This window comes from Microtus ochrogaster, unplaced genomic scaffold (assembly GCF_000317375.1).
Source record: "Microtus ochrogaster isolate Prairie Vole_2 unplaced genomic scaffold, MicOch1.0 UNK49, whole genome shotgun sequence".
Taxonomy (NCBI): domain Eukaryota; kingdom Metazoa; phylum Chordata; class Mammalia; order Rodentia; family Cricetidae; genus Microtus; species Microtus ochrogaster.
The window spans coordinates 1,754,421-1,778,653 of NW_004949147.1; the positions used below are offsets into that span (position 1 = coordinate 1,754,421).

A 24,233-nucleotide genomic window follows, 5' to 3' on the forward strand; every position below is an offset into this window, starting at 1 on the left:
GTGCCATTGTCCTTAGCTTCTCATCAGTCCTCATTGTTTGCCATGTTCAGAGAGACCAGATATATCCCATGCTTTTTCCTTCACAGTCCAGCTGGCCTTGGTGAGCTCCCAATAGATCAGCTCCACTGTCTCAATGGGTAACTTGTTTTCATTTGCATAACTGTATTAATAATTTTTTTTAAAAAAGAAGCTTCTCTTAGAAATGGCTTTTGAGCTTATAATTAGACAAGAAGGATCTCATCATACAAAGGCCTGAGGGAAGACACAGCAGAGTAGTGGTTCTTGACCTTTCTAATGCTAATGCTGTGACCCTTTAAGGCAGTTCCTCCTGTTGTGGTGATCCCCAACCATAAAATTATGCCATTAGTACTTCATAACTGTAATTTTGCTACTGTTATGAATTGTAATGTAAAATATCTGATATTTAGGATATCTGATATGTGATCCTGTGGGGATTGTGACCCAGAGGTTGAGAACTGCTGCTCTAGCGCAGGGGGGGGGGGAGACAGAAACTAGAAGGACCCTCAGGCATATTTATAAATTTGTGTTTCTCCCAACTTTGGTAGGCTAAACCTCTCACTGCAGTGTATAGAAGTCAATGAAGAGATGCATTACTATTCAAAGTGCTACAAATAAGCAACTATGAATGCTCAGCTAGAGATGGAACATCAACTCTTGGTCCCTAACCACAAAGGCTCAGAACATTATGGAAGAGGTGACCCTTGCTTAGCACTAGAATTTCTGTTAGACTGTTTGGTGGCACATGCTTGTAATGCCAACCCTTTGAAGACCGAAGCAGGAAGACTGCAGTAAACTGAGTCCAGTTTGGGTCACATAGTGAATTCCAGTCTTATATTTGGTTATAGAATGAGCTCCTGTCTCAAAAACTAATCAACCAATTAACCAGAAACAAAGTAATTAAGAAGTAGGATGCTGTAGAAGGAACTTTTATCAAGAAGGCTGGGGAGACCGCTCAGTGGGTAAAGTGCTTTGACCTGAGTCTAAATTCCTGGCACCCACAAATAAACTAGACATGGTGGAATACAGTTATAACCTCAGTACTGGTGGGACAGGGACAGGCAGATCCCAGGGCTTACCAGCCAACCAGTCTAGCTGATAAAAGGAGCGCTAGGTTCCTAAATCAAACTTTTCTCGTTGTGTGGGAATCCCTTCCAACAACACTGGATTATCTGACCTTCCAACTTCAATTCTATGATTTTACAGACATTTAAGTACAGTGCTAAATCTGAGGCTGATTTAGAATGGCTTAAGAGCTTATTTTTTTACATTTGGTTCAATCATTTTTATCTTTCATTTCTAAGAAAAAAGCAAATAACTTACACTGTAAATACTGACCTTCAATGAGATAACATTTTTATATTTGGGAAAGACTACAGTACTAGAACCAATAAAATTAACCATACTGCTAACTTAACGCTGCTATCAACAGAAATACTAAGCTACTGGGCTAGATTCTTACAAGATGGGACAACCTGGCAAACCGAAAGCTAGGGAATGAAAGAACATCAGAGGTGAAAGTATTTCTTTTCTGCATTCAACACAAATAAGTTTTCATTTACTTGGATTTAACTTCTAATGTTATGAGTCAGACAAAAATTTCTAAGAGTAAGAAGGGGCCATCAAAGGGGCTGTCAATACTCTTGCCTGAGGTCATTGTTACATGTATTTCTATATGTCTGTCCTGATTACTGAACAGTTTCCTTTTCCCCCTGATTTCATCTTCTTAGCTCTCAATCAATTCTTCATGGTTCTCAGACAAATAATAGCAGATACTGATAAATGGTAGTTTTTAGTTTATCAGTACCGTCAGACACTCTACATATGTGATTTATAGGAAAAAGTCCAGATTTCTTAGCATTGCTATCTGGGCTGTTGTCAGGCTAGTTCTAACCTACGTGCACACTCCACTCTACCTCCAGGCAGCAGGGCCCTAAGGAAAGCAGGTTATGGTGCTATGCCTTTGCATGTGCTGTTGGTGCTTCCCAGAACATCTGATGCCCATCTTGACATTTAGCAGGTTTTTTCCTCTAAAGATTATTTTTAGTTATGTGTTTGTATCTGAGTGTCTGTGTACGTGTGTGTGAATGCCTGGAGAGGCCAGAGGAGGGCACTGAATCTCCTGAAATTGGAGATATAGGTGACTGTTAACCATACAACCTGGATGATGGGAACTAAATTCCAATCTACTATATAAACAAGAAGTGCTCTTAATTACTGAGCCATCTCTCCATCTCTGAATCTTTTATGTACCTTCTAGGATATAGAATAGATAATATCTCTTTTATAAAGCCTTCCTAATTTTTTATCAATTGCCTTTTTACTTTCTTCCTCCTATGGTCTGCTATAGAGTCTGAACCTTCAAAATACAAAGTACAAGTGGATATCTAAATGAAAGAAAAGACAGAGGAAAATTACTTCCTTACAGTCTTGACACTTATACTGTCTAAAGTCAAAATGCAACCAATGCATAAAGAAAAAAATTCTAAACAATGGTAGTATATCTGTGGCTTTTGGAGCCTGTCCTGGAACTAGCTCTGTAGACCAGGCTGGTCTCGAACTCACAGAGATCCGCCTGCCTCTGCCTCCCGAGTGCTAGGATTAAAGGCGTGCTCTACCATTGCCTGGCAGTATAAAACTTTTAGAAGCATTCAAGTGTGTCTGGTTCTTCTAAATGTCAGCTGATTTCCCCAAAGCATGGGTATTAGACAGACAGCTGAAGTGTACGAAGTTATTCACTGTACTCCCATGTTTATGACGAAGAGATGATGAGACAGTGAAAACCAATTCTAGTGACTTCTGTTTGGACATTTTACCACCTGGAGACTTATAGCTGGCATAGAATACCTGCATTTTAGGCTGCATGTGACAGTGAAAAAAGCGCAATCAGAAGACAGAGGTCTGAATTTTGGTTTTATGCCAGAATTAGCGGGTGGCCTCAGACACACCACTTTTCCACTGATTTTCTTACTATATCAATTGGGAATAATGCAGTGTGTTCTCCTTAATTCCCGGAGTGCAGGAGCAGTGGTAAGTTTAAGTGTGAAAGTAACTCAGAAATGCTGAGTAACATTCTGTGGAGAAGGAAGTGACTTTTTAAGAAACAAAATTATTTATTTTTATTTAATGTATACAGGTGTTCTGCCTGCATGTATGTTTGTACATCACATTCACACAGGGCCCAAGGAAGCCAGAAGAGGATGTCAGATCCCTTTGAACTAGAGTCACAGACAGCTGTGAGCTACCATGTGTGTGCTGAGCAATGAACCCGGGTCCTCTGCTCTTAACCATGTCTACAGCACCAAGAAGGAAGTGTTACTCAACTGAGGGTACTAGCTTGCAGAATGGTAAAAAAGTAGAATCCCCCCCCCCCCTAAAATTCACAAACTAAAAATAAGTAAAGGAGATGTTGAGATTCTAAAGCAGTTCTCTGGCTTGTGACAGGTAATGGCTAATTCTACCAGAGGGCTAATTTTTGAAAGCCCAACTCTTTTCTGGAGATAGTAGGGAACAGATGGTTTGTTTAGGCATCAATCTTGTCTCCTGCCAGCTACATGGAAAAACAAGATTCTATGATGACTAGGCTTCCAGTAGTAATTCAGCAACATTTGCCACAAAATGGTCAATGCTAGATCTGCTAAATGAAACACTACAACAACATGCCATAACCCAACATTGAAGCTATAAAACACATTTGAAAAATTTAAGCAAAACTTCCATAATGTCTGTAGCAAGCTGAAAAAAGTCTTAGAGAGGGCTTTACCACTCATTGGAGGTTTGTAGTCAGATCCTAGGTCTGGCAGTCGGCTTCCTTTTCCTGCTGATCCTAAGGCTGAAGCAGAAGAAATCATGTCAATAACAAGTCAACATGTAGGTGTGACAGTCCACTTCACAGCTAGTTGAGTGCTTTCTAAACACAAATCACCTCAGTCTATTCTGTAACAAAATGTAACAACACAAATAATGGGCAAATGCAATTTTTGTGCCAAGGTAAACCAATAGCTTTCTGTGCCAGAAGGTATCTAGAAGACTGATGTCTCTGTTTCAAGGCCATGACCAGACTACCACTCTGTTGTTCAGAAGTGGAGGACTCTCCCATTTCTCTAGCCCAGGAAGTGAGGCTCAGAGCAGACATGTAGATGGAGCTTCTTTTTATAAAAGAAACCAAGGGAATAAGTGAAGCTGATGCTTGTACCAAACAACTGTATTCCCCAAAGGACTTGGTGATGCTCATCTAGCTTGGCTGGTGTCAGTACTGTTCTGGTTTTTTTTTTCCCCCCAGATTATGAAGTTGCCCTTCTAAATATAAAGTTAACCTAAGCAAGGGCAGGAAGGTAAGCAGAGGTTCAAATCATATTCTCACTTTTCCTTTTCTTTCACCTAAGCATTAAAAAACAGAAAAAAAAACCAGCCTTCCTTTCAGTTGCTTACATAGGTCACTGTCATCTGATCTTAGCCCCAAGTTCAAATAAGTGAGGCTGCTGATTCAGGCCTGGGGTCTCCCTAAGCAGCAGACCCCAGGAGACAGAAACACCAGGTTTTTGATTTATAATCCTTATTCTTGGTTTTCAGTCTCTTCACATTTATACCAAAACTCCTTAGGGGAAGCCCTTCCTCCATAAAGTAAAGGTATTCCTCAATTCTGGCTAAGTTACTAGCCAGAAGTTAGTAGCAGCAAGCTCTTGAAAAGAGGCCCGCAAGAATGGTAAATACAAGCTACTCCTTCCAGTTAATAGCACACAGTGCCTAAGAGACGGCCCTTGAACACCTGCTCCACTACACAGCAGTACTCTGATGTTGGGCAAGTTATTTCATCATTTGTGCCTCTTTTTCCTTAAGTTAAAGCAGGGATACCAAAAGCATCTACTTTAATACACTGCTGTGAGGCTAAATGAAAAATTAAGACCATGAAAAACTGTGAATACTACTTGGTGTGTAATAAATGATCCATAATTGTTAACTATTACAAACATAATAAATTCAGGGAAGAATATACTCTTTCCTTTTATGGAGGCAGAGCACATGGAGCGCTAGTAAACACTTTCGAGAGACAGTGTCACAAATAAAGCTTGATTAGAAGTGTATAAACTACATTTATTTCTGCAAAACATTAGCACTAATGTCAATTCCTCTTTCCTCTTATAAATTACCATATTTTAAAAGAAACAAACCCAAATCTAAGGCTGTGTAAGTGGTTCATTTAATAGAATAAATCTAGAAGCTAAATATAATTTGGTATGTTCTCAGAAGCCAAAAACCTACATAAGAAAGGAAAAGAAGTTCTTGACTCCTATGGTACAGTTTCAGGATTTCTAGGGCATATTTTAATTTAATTTAGTCCCTGACCCCTTTTCCATTGTTCATACTTATTACTTTATCCTCTTATTTCTGAGGCTATCATTTTTCCCAAGTGACACACACTACACATCAAGATTCCAGTTGTTCTTCATATGCTATTACCTCAGGCAAAATCTAATTGGTAGAGATACTTGACATTTTAAGGTTCTTCATATTTAAATGTTCATGATCATTATGCAGGCTACATTTAAATTAAACTTTCCAGAGCACTGCATCATGTAAGAAAATAAAACAAAACAAAAACCAAAAAATTGCCAGTGAACATGCTTTGCCAAGATTATTAGTTTATATTCCTGTATTTCCTAATATTTTCTTTAATAATTAAAGAATAAAAAAGAATTTCAAAGGATGAATCTAGTACCCAAAACACCAAAAGGTAAAGAATTTTAAATAGCAGAGGCATGGAACAACTAAGTGTTGTGTAACAGTTACCAAGTGAAGGGAGAGAGCAAAGCACATTTATATTGTCTGCATATGCAATGTTGACTTGTGAAATCCCATTCTTGCAAATACTCACTAAAAACTATGCCTGCAGTTTTCTCCCATGTACAACAAAAGACTTGCTGAATACAAACACATGTCCAAAGTCATGAAACTCAATGCCTCAAGTTCTGACTCTTTCTTGTATTAACTAAGATCCAAAAACCTTGTATTTCTGATTACTACTCTTAAACCATGAAAAAAATGATCAAATTTACTTTCAGCAGTCTTTTGCAGTATGGAAATCCTTAGGGATAAAAATCACAAAGTATAGCTACCATGCCACCAGAGCAATTACAATAAAAAAGTGCTGACCAATGGCTTCAAGACTGATGGCATCAAGGCTCATGCTTTGTAAGTGTCCAGGCCGTGTATTTTTTATGCTTTTATAAAAATGGCCATATTTAATATTTAAGAAAATAAATAGAAAAAGCTGTAAATTAACATATTCCAAAGAATAAATTCTTGGTTGCAGATAAACACATATTTAACAGAATTTATGTATGTGAGAAGGAAAATATTGTATTTGCTGAATTTGATATTAACTTCTCATTTAAAGAAATAAAATTCCAAATGTTACAAATAAGGAAGGTTGGTATACTGATCACATTACGCCTCAAATGCTTATCACTGTTTATAACACTAGCATCTTAATACCTAAGGATAACCTGACATTCACTTAAGGCCAGCCTTGAGGTTATCCAACTCAGTTTTCTTCCACCAACGGATTTAGCTTCTAAGTAAATCCCTCAGCTTTTCAGACATCCCAAGGGAAATAAACATGGACTCAACTCTACTTTGGCCAAAAAGTATGTGTGTGGTATTTAACACATGGTACTAATTTTCATGGGGAAAAGATGAAACAAAAAGCTCATAATAGGTCACAAAAGAGAGAAATGAGAGAGAGGCCATCTACTCATTTACCTTGGTCATTAGGCATTTTATCAGAGGAGTCCGCTGACAGGCCAAGCACAGGGGAAGAGGAAACAAGAGCAAGGATCACCAGCTTTGAAGATGGACAGACAGAAGTTTTAAAGGAAAAAATAAAATTCCCACAAACTTCCAAATAAATTGACAATAGAAATTTAGATTTCCATATTTCCACAGACTCAGCACCCAACTCAATTTTATTATCTAAGCTTGCTTGGCTTATTATTTTATATTCATTTTCTTGAGCTTTACATAAACAACCCCTTCCAGTCTCATTCTCTACAAAGATTGCAATGTAACGTTTTTATGTTAGAGCCTGCGTGTGTTGAAAGATCATCTGTCACAATAATATGCAGTATAACTCTATGGAAACCAAAAGAATCATTTCTGAGTTCTCAGATAAAACTTTAAGATCACTGCAATTCTTCTGCTCAGATATGTAGAGCCAAAGTTCCTGCCTATGTGGACTGGGAGAGTATGGATTTGGCAGTTAGTGGGTAGGAGACGAATTCTTTGGAAGTCTTCACAGTGAGGCTGGGAAGTTCATTACCAGCATTCTCCACACTACCCACAGTTTCTATATGCTGTAGCCCCACTCTTTAGACAGCATATCGAAACCCTTGGCTCAGGGAGCTTTACCTTTAGGTGTTCTGAACTGGACAGCTTCAGACATGGGCCCCATGCCTTTGGAGTTCCGGGCCTGGATTTTGAAGTAGTATGGTGTATCAAGTGTTAACTCTTGAATCTGGTGAGTCAGTCTGTTTCCCACAACAGGTTCAATGACCCAGTCATGTATCTCTGCATTCACATCTGTGCTGTAATAGATGATGTAACCTGTCCAAAGCAATTAACAGGAAAAGAAATTCCATTTCTGTTTTTCTTTTTGCAATCAGGGAGTCAATAAGTGTCTATGATTTAAAATAATATAGTTCTGAGACTTAGGAATGGTATGACATAATCAATTACCTCCAACCAACATCATCTCTTAGGAGAAAAATGCTTGGCAGACTGGAAAACCTCTGACAAAGTTCTAAAATTGGGACAGGTGAGGCCACAGAAACATGTCACCAGATACTTCCACCAGGGGGCACTCAATCCCCATAGACGAGCCAGAAGCCTACCTGACTGCAAAAAAGTGATTTATTGTTTAAGGTTTTAAAAGACAAAGTAAAAAGTAATCGGAGACAAGGTATTTCTTTTACAGAAGAGGTAATGTAGGATCCTAAAAAAACAAGAAACAAAGCCTAGAATTTACAGAAAAGGACATCGTATTCAAAGTTATAGGAACACGATAGAACACCCGTTTAGTCCCCGCAACTGTGAAACAGCTACAGAGTGAGTTGTAGCCAGGGCTATACAGAGAAATTCTGTCTCAAAAAACCAAAGCAGACAGACAACCCCCCCCACCCTACTCCACCCCTGCCAAAACCAAAACAAAACAAAAACAAAGTTACATGAACAAAATGCTAAGAAACACATTATCTTTCTCAGTCTTTAGGCCACCTTCCTCATATTTCAAAGGGTAAACTGGTTCTTCAGGACACTACTAATATGGCAGAGGCTCCAAACAGCAGACAGTATCTTCTCTATTATGGGAAAATTTCTCTCCAAAGCCCAAGAGAAAAAAAAAAAAACTCTAGTTCCTTTGTAGACCTAGGATATTCAAGCTTTTAATTCTAGTAGTGAGAGCACAGAAACCTGAAGCAGCAGAGTTTGGGATACTGGTGGTTTAAAAGCCTAATGGGTTTGGGGGGCTTTAGCGTAGAACAAAGGCTGTACGCATACTCTAGCCCCACAAAATATTGTTAAGCCAAACTACTGGCTGGCCACTCAATTCCGTGCTACTCTGGGCAGATTGCACTCCCTACTCCAATTTCAAGGACCAACATGGCTCATAGCACTCCCTACAATGACCACACTCCCACTTCTACTGACAAAACAGCTCTTGCCTGGAGTCGTGCATGGTCTAAGGCATCTCACCTGTAATCTTGCCGTTAGCTTCAGAGGGAGGCTGCCAGTTCACTATTATGGTCCTAGGTTTTCCTTCTTTACTCACAACGGTCACATCTTTAGGTGGAGAAGTAGGAACTACAAAACAACAAATACTGTTCACTTCAATATAATTCACAATTTTCCAACTCTTTTTTTTATTGGTAAGGCACAGTAAATGTATAGGACAAAGACAAAACCCCCTGGTTTCAATACCTCAAGTCTATGTGTAACCAACCATTTCTAAGAAAAAGAAGACTATACAAAGTATCAAAGGAAAAACAGAACAAAACAAATACTATGAGGCTAGAGAATGGGTCTGTGGGCTGGAGCCAGGGATACATACTCAAGGGAATCAAAGGCCACTGCTTTTAAGCACAGACTTCTGTTTGGCATTGTACAATCACATCTCCTTAAGGCTACAAGCTAGAAAGGCATGTGTAGTCAGGACACCAAACTGAGAGCAGTTACATAACTGGCCCCAGATTGTTTTCTCTCACTTGATTTGGCTTATCTGGTAGGACATTTTAAAGTGTAAAATAGTTTTCTCTCTTGCTTCAAGCCAATTTTCTTATGGCTTTTAAGAGCTCAATTCCCTCTAAGAAAAAATTTACAATTTGGTATTTTTCATTTTAAGCTCTCACTGAAAGCATACCACCAACTGCTGATATTACTGCTCTAAATAAAAGTTGTTCATCATCAGAAAAGCCAACAAGAAAATGACCTTTCTATATTATACCCGAGAACTTTAAATGTAAGGCATGAGTAGGAAAACGCTCAAATCAACTTCCTAAAACACTGGGAGTTCCAATATAAGATGGGAAAGCCTAGTGAAACAAGCATCCTAAGGGAAAATAAAAATTTCACTTATTAGTCAAGAAGCTGGAAGTAAAGCAAAAAGATATTAAAATAGAGGAGCTGAATGTAGTGGTGCACACCTTTAATTCTAGCATTCCTGAGGCAGAGGCAGGCAGGATATCTGTGAGTTGAATGTCATCTTGATCTATACAGTGAGTCTGAGAACAGCAAGGGCTACACAGTGAGACTATGGCTCAAAACAAAGCCAAAACAACAAGCAAGCAAGCAAGTAAACAAACAAAAGAAACAGAAAAGAAAGCAAACTAATGACTATTTACCCTTTTATATACTATATTCCTAACTTTGCAGTTCAGTCCCCTTTCCTGTAGAAATTCCAAGCAACTGTGCAGAACACCCAGACTAGTGTATACAGAATGTGAAAGTTTAGTTTTTTATTATGCCAGAAATAGGCCAAACTATACAGATTCCCAAGGTCATTTATATCATCACAGCAAAGCCCAAAGGAAGTGAGAGAAGGGGTTTAAAGAGAGTCAGAAAAAAGAAACAGATCTCAAGGCTAGCAGCATACTCTTCCTCTAATCTGCTTAGTTATCTTCTCTCCCTTACGTGTACTTACAAATACCAAAGGCTAGTTCAGTTAAAAATCTTATCGAGCTGCTTTCCAATAAAGCCCTGGTCTACCAGTAAAGTGTTCAGACTAGGCAAGCAAGGCTGAGCAACTGCTTGGTCAAGGGCAGATCAATTTATTTTTTTCAATTTCAATTTGTCAGTGAAGCAGGATTAATGACAATAATCTCTTACATCTACCCACAAGCTTTTCCATCTGTTCCTCATTTTACCTTATAATATTCTTCTAAGTAGAAAAGGGGTCGATTCCACCCAAAATGGAAGAAACTGAGATTCAAAAGGATTAGATAACATGCTCGTGTGAGCACAGTCAAAAGAAAGCTGACCTGAGATTAAATTCAAGTCTCTTAATTTCTTAAGCCTAGACTGTCTTGGATTATACTATTCTGCTGTTTACTAATGTTCTGGCAAAGTAATCCAAACATCCACAATAGTTGAAATGGAAAATAAAACTCAAATGCAGCTGTCCACTGGGTTCTGTAGAGATGTCAGTATGTGTCCTCCCCTTGCACAGTAAAGGTGGTGATAAGATGTCCCATGGCTGAGAATGTGGCACAACAACAGTGTTAACTTCTACAGGTTTTCATAGTTTGCAAAGAAAAGAAATGCCACATGACATGGATTTACACTATACATACCTAATTCAAACGTAGCTCCATGAGCTGTCATACTCCATGTGCTTGATCTTCTACCTTTGGTCACCATCACGGAGAATTCATATAATGTATTCGGCTTTAAGCCAGTAACCAAATAGCTTAAAGTTGTTGCATTTGCAGTCTGGAAAAGTACGTATCAAGAACTTTAAAACAAGAAAACACTACTGATTAGCTTTTTTCACCCATAGCAAATGTTTAGTACCTTATACTTGGTGTTTGCTGGGATGTTGGTCTTCCACCGGACTGTGTAGTAGCGGGAATCTGTAATCTTCTGGTGTTTGGGCAGGGAGTTGTCCGCCCATGTAATCCTTATGGTGTCATGACTCAGAATGGAAGCCTGAACTCCCACTGGTGGCATCATGGGAGTGGGATCTGGCACTGGAGTGTATGGAGCATTAATAACAAATAAATCAACTTCAGAAGTGTCTGGGTAAAAAGTAATTAAGAAAGGGAAGTGGCATTTTAACATAAACAAAAATAAAAGGGAATGCGGGAAATATAATGAAATGGAAGATGAGAAGTGGAGAAAAAGAAAGAAAATCCAGAGTTAATAGATAGCCCTCATTCATTCAGAATATTTCTACTGTGTTTTTTTTTGTTGTTGTTTGTTTGTTTTTGGAAAAGAATTGCAGAAAATGTTAAGCAAATTAGTACTTGACTATATTCTCAACCATACTCTAAACATTGAAAAATGATAATTGAGTGATTGTGTTAAAATATATATGCTTGAATTTTGTTGAAGTAACTGAAAACATTACTTACTGTCAAAGGATCATAGAAAATAAAAACTGCTCTTAAAATCCAGAGTATAATACCCAAACAAGCAATAAAAAGCTCATATTCTGTTTCAGATTTTAGTAACATTTATTGCATGGGACATGAGTTACTAGTACCCATCACTGGACATATGATGGTTCGTCTCTCAAAGCTGAATGTTAGTCTATGGTTAAGCAAATTCAGGCTTGCTGGCATTTTGAGAGCAGAGGCAGTAGAGATATGGCTTACAGCTGAATAAATCCAAACACTCATCTTCCTTAAGAGAAGGTAAACTAACACCAAGTTGCACTGTCTGCTGTATTTTCTCCAACAGTCAGAATAAGGTAGAGAACAAGTCCCCATCAGTTACAATGCCGTAATTATCATGGGTTCAAGTGGCCACAGCACTGCCAGGATCACAGCACTTGTCTGAGGAAAGGAAGAGCATACTATTGCTCTGTTCAACGCAGCAAATGCACTCTTTATTGCAAAACAGAGAGGACAGTGAGTAAAAAAACAATTATCAAAGGCCACAGCTGGAGTGCAGGAGAGTGGGATCTCTGGGTTTTCCCACCTCCTAGCTAGATTTTCTAAATACACACACTTGTATTAAAAGTTACTATTTTAAAATAATTTATTTTAAAAATTCAGGTTTTAAATGTTGTTTCCCCATATAGTTAACGTGACTGGTTTTATATATAACTAAAAATTGGAAATGACACAGTCCCTGTTTATGAAAAATTGGTACACTAAAGAAATCATCTTCATGTGTGTATTTTCTGCACAATGAATACTAAAAATAACAGAGGGGCAGTCTACGGCTTTGTTCTAAGGCTTATCAAAATACATACTAATTAGTTACAATATGTGTGTGTGTATATATATATAAAACCCTTCATTTTTAATTTATTATAGTTATACCATGTCTAAAAGATGAGTTATAGTTAATTTTCTCAAACTATATATTCTAGATTCTAACATATTAAAAACATGTATATATCTACAAAGAATAGCTTACATGACAGACAATAGTTTAAATAAGAAAATCAGGAACTAACAGAATTCTGTACAAAGAAGGCCAGCTTATTACTCATCCCAAGTCTGCATTCCGAGTTGCCATGTATTTTTCCTTCACAAATACCCATCATACTCTACATAAGCAGCTGTGAAAGTGCAGATGACCAAAAGAGACAGGATGCCCTACCTGTGTGAGGTCTGGTCACAGCACTCTCATAAAGGGGGATGCCTTCGCCAACATTGTTGAATGCTTTCAGGGTAATCACATAATGAGAGCTTGGATCTGAGGGAAAGAAGTCAAAACAATTTTTTAATGTTCTCTACAGGATTTAAGAAATACAACAGTGACTAACTAATCATGAAAAATTCATAAAAGGGTTAGAGTTTTTAATGGGATTGGTTATTTTGGGATATGAAGAGATGTGGAGATAGCAGTACATACGGACAAAAAAAATGGTTGCATCAGTTTCTTGGATTTAGTCTTCAGAGTGGAGGTAGACTATTTTTCCTCTCCTGGAGTTTACTAAGGTTTAAGATGCACATTGTATGGTATAAGGCTATTGTGTACCAGAAGCCTTCAGGTGCAGCTTGAAATTAAACCCCTTCTATCCCGGACCACAACAGCTAAGGTAGAGAAACAGGAAATAAACTGAGAGTGCCGAATGTCTCCAACATTCCAGGGAATCTCCTAATCCACAGCAGCCAACTTCTTGATGAGACAAGACATACCCAGGATTTGATGGCCTGTAGGTAATTCCATAAGATGAAGAGAACAATCTCTCTAGGGCAGTGTTTCTCAGCCTGTGGGTCTGAACCCCCATAGGGTTGCAGTTCAGACATTCTGCATATCAAAATTTACATTATGATTCAATGTCAGCAGCAAAATTACAGTTACAAAGTAGCAACAAAATAATTTTATGGTTCGGGGTCACCACAACAGGAGGAAGTATATTAAAGGGTTGCAGCACTAAGGCTGAAAACCATGGCTCTAGGAGATCCTTCAAAATTTCTTCTTAAATTCCAAGAGGTGGCATTAATCAACAGGTTGGACAGCATTTACAAGATAGAACCTGAGAGTCATTAAGCCCTCCCTTCTTGCTGGACAGTGGTGGCACACACCTTTAATTCCAGTACTCGGGAGGCAGAGGCAGGTAGATATCTGTGAGTTTGAGGCCAGTGTGGTCTACAAGAGCTAGTTCCAGGAAAACTAGGGCTGTTACACAGAGAAACCATTTCAAAAAAACAAAACAAAACAAAAGAACTTTCTTCTTGGCAAACAAACAAGACTTTCTGATTCTGTTCCTCACTATTTTCTCCTTGTTCTCAGTGTTTCCTCTTCCCAGGTCACCACCATTCCCCATTCTGAGGGCACTTTCAACCCTCGCCCTATACACACATTAACCTATCCGTTCAGAAGGGTTCATTTTACAAAGGTAACCCCTCTAGTTATATCACCTGTATCACCCATTCCCCCTAAGGACTGTGAGTACATCATCATCATTTGGGGTTATTGAGACAGGGATTCATGCAGTCCTAGCTGGCCCTGAACTTGCTATGTAGCTGAAGTTGGTCTTGAACTCTGGCTCTTTCTGCCTCTACTTCTTGATTGTTAGGATTATATGTGCATGCCACCATGACCAGCTCTCAGATATTTTTAAAATGTATTCTTCCTAATAGCTGCATAATGTCTTTTTCTTTGCTTTCTCTCTATACAGTGTCTCAGACACTGTAGTTGTTCAATAATCATCTGTTAACTGATCAAAAAAACAAAAAAAGGTTTGAGCAAAAGGATACCAAGTTTAGTTTAAATTTTGGGCCAGGTGGAATATGGGTTACAATCTAGATGCAGGTGTCCAGTGGGCACATGCTTGTATTGAACATGAAGTTCAGAAGAGATCTTAAGTTAGATGAATTCCTAAATAAACTTCTTCACCTCTGACTTCTTTCACTCAGTATTTTATGAATCTATTAGACTAGTAAACCCATTTTATTTTATGCCAAACTTATTTTGTTTTTGCTATTTCTCAACATACATAATTCTTTTCTAATAGAGTCTACTGCTTATTCTCTTTAGCACAATCTGTGTTCTTTCTTGCTGCTCTGTTTCAAACACTATTCTGGTTCAAGCTTTCAAGCCCAGCTAAATTTCTTCGTGGACTGTTTTATGTACCTTGTTCAGGTTTTCCTGCTCTGAATGAGCACACTTCACTTCAACTTACTTTACTGTTTCCTATGTTTTCCTTTGGTTCTCCCAGGAGACTGAAAGTTTCAGGAAGTCAAGGACTAAGTCCTGACTGCACTGTAAAGGACTTTTATTTTAGAAGTCTCATAAGGGAAACAGTAGGAGGCTGGCCATCACAGGGAACATTTTTATCCACTGAAAAGCTTTGGTTTACCTATCCAACAATTGCTTATAAGACTACTCATGTGGAGAAGCCTCCTGGGTTTAGTTGATCTGTCTCTTTTTAGAAAGAAAAACAGAAAATATATTTTGTTTTTGACTACATTTATAAAATATTGCCTATTTTCTTCCATTAAAAATTTGGTAACTCATTTGTCAGGCACTTAAAACTGTTCTTAGAAAAGGTATTTAAAAAAGCAATGATTTGAATTAAAAAATCAGCAGAGATTATGAATTAAGAGACAAGTTTTTCAGAGAAATATTAACAGTGACAATCCAATTTGGAAAAGTTATCATACACACCCAACTCAAATCATTATCATCTTACTATTATATTAACTTTAAAAATTACATTTATTTATTTCTATGTATAAGTGTGTGGTTATGCACAAGTTACAGCACATGTATGATGTCAGAGGACAACTTGCACAGTTGGCACTCTCCATACACTATATGGTTCCTGGGAATCAAATTCAGATTGTTGGGCTTGGTAGCAAGTACCTTTACTTGTGGAGTCAATTGCTGTTCACAATTACTATTATAAGAAATTAGTAATTCTGACTTATTTGCTTTTAAAATTAACTGAGATATAAGTAGTATAAAATAAATGTATTTAAATGGATAATAAGTTTTGATAAATTTATCTATCAATGTAATTTATATCTAAGTAGAGAAATTAAGACATTTCTAAATAGCTATGCTTTTGCCATCAATTCTTAGTACTCAGGGTTCTATGGAACCACTGGTCATAATTTGTCACTTATAGATAAATTTTGTCTATTCTGAATTTCATAAAGACACAATAACAGACTATATTATCTTCTGTTTGGCTTTTTACTCAGTATGTTTCTTAAACTCATTTCTGCTATGTGTACTGACAGCCAATTCCTTTTAATTACTGAGTAATTTCCATGAAAGGATATTAATTTACTAATAATAATGATAGAAATTTGTAATCCTGCCCCCTTGAGGCTATTATAAGTAAAGCATTCTTTTCAAGCTTTTAAGTGGTCATGTGCTTTCATTTCTCCTGGTTAAGGATCTATGTGCAAGGTTGTATGGCAAACTTCAGAAGAAAGCTCTATTTTATAAAGTAGTTGTACTATCAGTATTTTTACTAACAACTGTGAGAATTCTAGAGAACGTACAGAGGTTTGTTTTTTTCTTTTTTTTTTTTTGAGATTTTATACTTGCAATTCTCTGACAACTAAAACCACTCATATGTCTTCTTTTGCATAGTGTCTATCCAAGCCTTCTGTTCATTTTGACTAGGTTTTCTTTTTACTGAGTTGTAATAATTTTTATATATTCCAGGCTAAAACTCTGTCAGAGTAGCTAATATTTTCTTCACATCTGTGGCTTACCTTTTCATTTAATTTTTATTGATTTTTTTCAACTACTGGATTGAAATTAAGATTCACCAGTAACTATATATATAAAAACACTTACTAGTAGGTGAGTTTGATGGGAAACAAGATATTTGCACAAAAATCAAGTTTTTTCCTTAGTGAAACACATACTAATTACAAAGAAAAGTGATAATTAGCATCAGATACCATTTTGTGTGTCTAATATGAAGCACTAAGAAAAACCCAACACTTGTCATTCCAGAGGTAATGTGGAAATGCTAGACAAGTCGAATCTGAGGGACATAAATTGCATATATGTATTTCTAAACGTCTTTCACTAAGGTCAGGGAAAACACAACACAGAACTGGTTCTAAATCAAGGCTAATGAGACACGACTAAACACAGACCCTGAACCAGAAAGTTGCATTTTCCTTTTGTCATTAAGGACAATGGTGAGAAAAGTGTCAAATATGAAAATTTTGTCTCAACTTTAAAGTCTTTATTTCAATAAGTAGACTATTTAGAACAATTTTAATAGCATTTCATGTTAAAGCTAATGATTAGTGAGAACTGTCATGTCTGCAACTGAATTTATGCTTCAAGGAAAATGTGTATACAGGAAAACAGAAAAGGACAAAGGAAATGTGGAGAAATCCTGCATATGCTAGGTGAAGAATCTAAGGAGAATTTGGAAAAATCCTTTCCACAAGTGTTGCAATTTTTCTGCAAATAATGTAATGAAAGTTATAAAGAAATCACATACATCTCTTTTACTTAGCAAACATACCCAGGTTTTCAATGGTGTAATAACGTTGTTTATAGTCCACTTTGATGGTCTGTGCATGAGGGCTGCCAATGCCATAACCGATGGCATAACCTCGAACCACAATGTTCTGGTTCTCTGGAGGAGTCCAGCTTACTACGATGCTAGTGACAAGTGGACGGACATGAAGAGAGCTAGGCACTTCAGGAACACGAGATTCTGAGAAAGAGCAAAAACAAAAATGAAATGTACTTTCCTGTAAAATGTTTCACTATCCTTGGGGGAATGATGTTTTGCTCCTGTCACAATAGTGGGCTTTAATAAATTTCTCCCCATTTAGGATCAAGAATTCAACGAGAACCTGTAACTACAGTGAGATATAGTCAGTGGTTTTTATTTTTTTCTAAGACCCAAATGGTTGCTCATGACACTGAAGGCACAACTGATTCAGTCATTAGATTTAAAAGGTGACAGTTTAAGGCATCTTTCATGTATATTACTCAAAGCATAAATTGCTACCTTCAATTCAAACTATATTCAAACTCAGAATAGGAATACAGGTCTTTGATCTCCCCAAATCTAGCACCATCACTGCTAAAGGAACTAACTACACATAACCACATGGAGTTATGTATAAAACAAATAGGTGAGAAAAGGCACAAGGTTTCCAGGTCTCGGAAAAAAAGGGAGCTGCAAATGAAATATAGGCACAATGGATGTGGCTCACCCTTAAATTTTAGATTATCTATTTACTTACTGGCTTCAGTAAAGAAACCCAACTTCAAATGTCTGTACATTTTATTGTTCTGAGCCTGCTATCTCTGATACTTTTTTTACAATGTCTGGAAAACAACTCCTTCAGGAACTCTGTTGCTTCACAAAACAACAGCAGTATGTCACACTAGCTTCCACAAGCTTAAGCCAAAGTCAGTGGCTTTCCAATCTGATTAATTGACAATAGTTAATATCTACCATGTGCCATTATGTTTAATCTTACCATCTAGGTCACTTTCAAAAGTTTCAGCAGACAGCCAATCAGTTGCTGGTCCTGTACCATTGACTGTGAGAGCAGCTACTCGGAAGTTATATTCTGTCCCCCGATCAAGACCTGTGAATCAAATAACAAAAAAGATAAGCTGAAACAAGAGATTTGGAAAACAGAAAGTTAGTAGTATCCTATAAAATGAAATATCTCTGATGTGGGATTTCCTCTGTATGCTCTGGTTACCATTAATGAATAAAGAAACTGCTTTGGACCTATAGCAGGGCAGAACTTAGTGAGGCAGGGAAAACTAAGCTGAATGCTGGGAGGAAGAAGGGCAGAGTCAGAGAGAAGCCATGGAGCCATTGGAGACAGACGCTGGTTGGAATCTTGCTGGTAAGCCACAGCCATGTGACAATACACACTTTAATAGAAATGGGTTAAATTAATATGTAAGAGCTAGCCAATAAGAAGCTAGAGCTAATGAGCCAAGCAGTAATTTAAATAATACAGTTTCTGTGTGATCATTTCGAGGCTAAGCAGCTGGGAACCAACAAGCGGCCTGCTGCTACACATCTCACCTATTCAGTTCACAGCTTAATAAAGTGTAAGTTCATAAATAACAAGCAAAAATAAATAACAAGCAATATACAATACAGGATAGCTCTCAGTGCCCACACCACCTAGGAGAATGCAGAAAGCAGTAATAACTAACCATATCCCAGGAAGTTAGAGGTTTTTTTTTTTTTTTTGAGCATGAAGGCAACTTTGGGATTACTTAATGCAATGTCTTTGATTTTGTTAAAAAAAGGAAGCCATGACCAAAGATAACGAAAGAGTTGTTACAAAGGAACAAAAGCAGCTGGTTTCAGAAGACACCAAAACCCAGAAAAGAATGTAAAGATGTAACTCCTATCAGGTTACCTCTGTTCTTTGAGACCTGCTATAACCACAGCAGAAATAATTTAAACATCAAATATGGCCTAGAAATCTATTTTTCAATAGCCAGTTGGCCAAATGTATTTATAGTAAGTAAAAGAAGAAACCCCAAACTTTCCTATTATGCAACTCTTTATTTACTACCAGCTTTAATAAAGTGTAAGATTTACCAAAACAAAGGCAACAAAGATTCACATATAAAAGTCTACCTACAAAGGAGGATGACAGTTAATATGACGAGTTATGCATCCATTCATGCATACATCTTTAGAATACTTAAATACAAGACGCTGACCATTAGGGTTGTTAATATTAGTCTATCTCTCTATACCCAAATAATTGGGATCTTTGGACAGCAGCACAGTACCGAAACCCCAGTCAAGGCAGAAATATTAAGAATGCAAGTAACTAGTCTGGGATGTGAGGTGTGCTGGAGTTAAGGTAACCAACCCTGGCACATGATGAGAAGAGACAGAAAGTTCTGCTCTGTATGTTCTGCATCCTAAATCTGTCTGATCACAAACAAGCAAGGACAGAGAGAGGAACAAATGCTGGTTCAAGTCAATTCACCTCCCACTTCTTTTTATTTATTATCTTATATGTACGGGTGTTTTGCCTGTATGTCTGTGCATCACAAGTGTGCCTGGTGCCCTGGGAGGCCAGAAGAGGGTAATTGATTCCCTGAGACTGGAATTTGACTGTTGTGGACCTCCGTGTGGGTGTTGAGAATCTAACCCAGGAACTCCTGAAGAGCAGCCAATGCTCTTAATGACAGAGCCACCGCTCCAGGCCCATTACCCATTACCATCTTGTCAGAGAGTGCTAAAGAGGGCTGTACATTTGTTTGTAATTGTTAGTGGACAAAACCTTAGAATAAAAACAAACATGGCACAACAAAGATCTGAAAGAAACCAATTATTCAGTTACCATTCCTTGACCTCTAGAAGGGTAAGAATATATGAAAGAGCAGGCAAGAGAGAGTCAAGTATACAAAGGCTAAGTTCCTCTCTCTCTAAATAACGGAAAGAGCTTAAAAAACAAAACTAAGGCACACAATAAACATAAAGCTACAGAATGTGTGCTAATGTGGCAGTGTAACCGTTCTGTCCAGCTATATATTAACTGTACAATCCAATGTATTTCTGGTTAATGCTCCAAGACACCAAGAATCTGTTTTTGTTCACATTGTATATTTAATGTTAGTTCACACAGGTTAAAGCTTTTCATTTTGTGGATACTTGGGACATGCTTATAGAGAATAGCTTTCCTTTTCTAGATTCTATCTTCTGTTACATTGGCCTTACATATTCATATTTTCAAGATTCTCCTGAAAAGGAGCCATACCCTTTCTTAACCAACTCTATTTTTCATAGTTATATAAAAAAAAGAGAATTCCTAGTAATCTATAGAATGATCCTTTATTAGATAGGTATTTGGGTTGATTTTTATAAGGTACACTTCATGTTCTGTAATATATAAAAGGAAAATGATACAAAACTATTTCTGATAGAATTTTCTAACTTCACACTTTTCACAGCAGCAAATGTAATTATAATACTGCAGCTATTCAAATATTCTACAGGTCACATGAATCAGGCACAATATAACACGTTTTGTTACCAACTAGGTTGAGTAAATTCTCTTAATTTTTACATTACAAAATAAGTGTTATATATGCAGAAAATGAGACAATAAAAAAATAAAAATCAAACACAGTTCAAGCCTCAGAGATGGAGGAATTGGCAAGAGTATTTTCCATTAATCTGCATTTAGTTAAAAATGGATTATTATAAGTTTTCGAGAACCATTTTTAATTTGTTTATATAAAACACTGCTTAGAACAGTTTCAGACTAGCATAATTTAAAGTCTGAGAAAGAACCGCCTTTTAGTCATTGACTATATGCAAAGGAGCTTACCTTCAATCAGCTGAGACAGCTGTGTCCCAGTTACTAAGGTCTCAGTGACATCACTTTTTCGGGAGGCCTTTCGGTAACGAATCTTGTAGCCAATAATCTGCCCGTTTTGTGTGGCTGCAGAAGGGGGCTGCCAGTGAATCACTATACTCTGAGAAAAAGCAGTACAAGGAAAAGACTGAACACTTCACAGGGATGGCCTTAACTATGTACACTATTAAATCCAATTTCACTATAGAAAGAGGAGAATAAGCACGTAGAGTTCACGATACTTGAAGCTTCATCAAATTATCTATTTAACAGTCAGTCAAAAATAATTCTAACTTACTGGGCATGGTGATGCACATCTTTAATCCCAGCACTTGGGAGACAGAGGCAGATAGAATTCTGTGTGTGAGTTTGTGGCCAGACTGGTCTATAGTGAATTTAGGGTCAGCCAGAGATACACAGTGAGACCCTGTTTCAAAACAAAACAAAATATAAACACAAAAACAAATAAAACTTTAATTAAAAAACTTCCAATGATCAACTGAGGGGAGATAAAAAGCAGGTATGTGACAAGATGCCATCTAAAAAAATTCATGCTTGAGAGCCAAATGATAAGAGAAACTACCAAAAACCCCTCATGTTTTAAGTCTATGATTTTTGTGTTGCACTGCTTAATATCTAACCTTGGGTGCATGCAACCCATGGCCACAGCTTGGACATGCCTGATTGAGTCTAGATTTATATCCTAAGTATTTTATCTGAATGAAAACATTAAAGTTCTGGAAAAGATTTAGAGAGAAAATAGAAGGTCAGAAGCATACAGATTAAGATTAGATTATTGTTAGGTGTAAGAATTATTTTCCTTCTTGAATACAAATTGGCTGTTAATTAAATAATTTCTATGGACAGGAATGGTGGAGTGTAGGTAGTCCCAACCTAGAAAGGCAGAAATTGCAAGATTAAAAATATTTGAGGCTAGCCTGGGCTATACAGTAAGTTCCAGGCCAGCCTGAACTATATACATACAAGTAAGACCCTGTCAAAAACAAAACATAACAAAAAACAAAAACAAAAAAGTGAAATAAGAGAGCGGTAAATGTTTCCTGAAGAAGCATGACATAGTACTTTTTGAAAAGACTTCTTTAGTATCTGAGACGCGTACATGGTGGATATGCTGTGAACAGACACCAAAATCTATGCCTACCCGTCTTTGGTTTATACTGGCATCATGTCATCATAAGCAACTTACTTTCTTTGCACAATTTTGTATGGCTAAGATCTAAAATATCATATTTATATAAGAACAGCAATTTGCTTTGTAGAGAAGCTAAAGAAGTTTTAGTATCAGAGAAAGGAAAGAAACAGAATAGACAAGTGGAGCTCTTAGCCCAGCTTTATACCTATGCTGTCTTATCTTCCTGCTTGATTTTAAATGTTTTCAGTTACATGCTAATTTATCAGGTTGTTGATGTTATTATTATTATTACTTTTATTTTTTAGGCAGGGTTTCTCTGTAGCTTTGGAGCCTATCCTGGAACTAGCTCTTATAGACCAGTTTGGTCTCGAACTCTCAGAGATCCGCATGCCTCTGCCTCCTGAGTACTGGGATTAAAGGCATGTGCCACCAGCACCTGGCTAGGTTATTTTAAAAAGCAAATGAGTTATTGAAACATTAGCCTTCATTGTTTTAATGTTTGTCTAAGGGATCTCTGGCTCTCTAAGCCCCTCTAAAGCTTAGTATGCCAGTAAAGAGAAGAGAAGCAAACTTTACCTTTGAATTCCTCACTTCTAAGGACAGATTCTGAGGAGCCGCACTGGGAACTAGACAGGTTAAGAAAAAAAAAAAAGGAAATAATCCAATCATCCACATGTTATTGTTCTTGGCCAGACTGAGCACAAATGCACATCTTCAATACTAACTATGTGACTAGGTCTGAATTCAGATAACAATGTCTTATGTTGACAGCTCTAGGGCTATCAACCCTAGTGTGGCCATGCTTAATTCATGTTTTAAGGTAAGACCCTTTCATATGAGTATCCATCCTTACTCAAATCAGGCTGATTCTCTGGAAATCACATAGTTACTTCAGGGATGTACAATGTCTTTGAACCTCTAGACCAGTAGTTCTCAACCTGTGTGTCATGACCCCTCTGGGAGTTGAACAATCTTTTCACAGAGAGGTTGCATATCAGATATTTATGATTCTTAACAGTAAAAAATTACAGTTATGAAGTAGCAAAGAAATAATTTTATGGTTGGGGTTACCATAACATGAGGAACTGTATTAAAAGGCTGCAGCATTAGGAAGGTTGAGAACCACTGCCCTAGACCCCAAACTCCTAGACTTCACATATATTCTGAACCTTAAGCATATTTGTTCTGAATATCCATCATAGGCAAGAGTATTACATTTTCTGGAACCAAGTCTAATAAATGTGGCAAGTGACTGAATGAACTATATAGTAATACAGACCAAAATGGGATAGACACACATCGGCAAGTTTGGCTTTCTTATGGACTTTGTAAAAGTGGTTTAGAAGGCAATTCTTAAGAAGAGAAAAACCTTTAAAAAAGGAAAGCTGCAGCAATGTGCCAGAGCATGCATTTAGATGCGAAGAGTCTGGGTCTGCTGGTCAAACATTTACATAACTAACGTTCTTACTATACTGGAACTTAACACAAGAACATCTAAAAGTTGATGGTCCATGTTCCTTCCCACATCTCCCTCCACATAATGATACAGAGCAAAGAAAACTCAAGCAGACATCATGAGTTTACCCTCTATTCACCAAATGCTAGTTCTAGCCTTCTCACCTATCCCTCTCATCAGGACCTTAGGCTCTCTATCATCTGGTGATCACATATCAAAATAAGGACCTACTGAACCTTGGTCTAGGAAAATGACATGAGCCTCAAATCAGAGTCAGCTGTACAGATCTGAAGTAGGACCCAGCACCTGTTCTGAAAACATTTCCACCCTCACAGCCAAGATTTGTTGCAAGCTACAACGTGGCAAGTTCTCACTCCGGACAGTGCTCTCACAGCAGTTTACTCCTGTTTCCAGCTCGTGTGTAAGCTACCTACAAATGAACTTGCATGTGATCTACTTGATCAAGGTATTCTTTTTAGGTGGCCTAAGACCTGGAATTTACCTTACTTCTAAGTGCTGTCTTAAACCACTATGTTAGAAACTTGGTTCCACTCAGTTTTCAAGGTACAACTCAGTAGGCCAACCTATTTAAGTA

General features: G+C 37.5%; 1 protein-coding gene across 8 annotated transcripts in view; it reads right to left on the reverse strand.

Moving 5' to 3' along the window:
- The window catches only part of Neo1 (neogenin 1), a 167,425-nt gene that overhangs the window by 21,735 nt on the left and 121,457 nt on the right, over positions 1 to 24,233 (reverse strand). For 4 of the 8 annotated variants that reach the window (XM_005369490.3, XM_005369494.3, XM_026777206.1 and 1 more), the window contains 11 exons: positions 22,759 to 22,808; positions 21,003 to 21,150; positions 18,162 to 18,272; positions 17,189 to 17,383; positions 12,838 to 12,933; positions 11,080 to 11,303; positions 10,860 to 10,998; positions 8,767 to 8,874; positions 7,426 to 7,620; positions 6,781 to 6,813; positions 3,782 to 3,850 (listed from right to left, as the gene is read on the reverse strand). In XM_005369490.3, coding sequence (XP_005369547.1) covers positions 3,782 to 3,850; positions 6,781 to 6,813; positions 7,426 to 7,620; positions 8,767 to 8,874; positions 10,860 to 10,998; positions 11,080 to 11,303; positions 12,838 to 12,933; positions 17,189 to 17,383; positions 18,162 to 18,272; positions 21,003 to 21,150; positions 22,759 to 22,808 — 1,368 coding nt within the window. The remainder of the gene's footprint in view (positions 1 to 3,781; positions 3,851 to 6,780; positions 6,814 to 7,425; positions 7,621 to 8,766; positions 8,875 to 10,859; positions 10,999 to 11,079; positions 11,304 to 12,837; positions 12,934 to 17,188; positions 17,384 to 18,161; positions 18,273 to 21,002; positions 21,151 to 22,758; positions 22,809 to 24,233) is intronic. The other 4 variants (XM_026777204.1, XM_005369493.3, XM_026777205.1 and 1 more) reach the window with 3 other exon arrangements.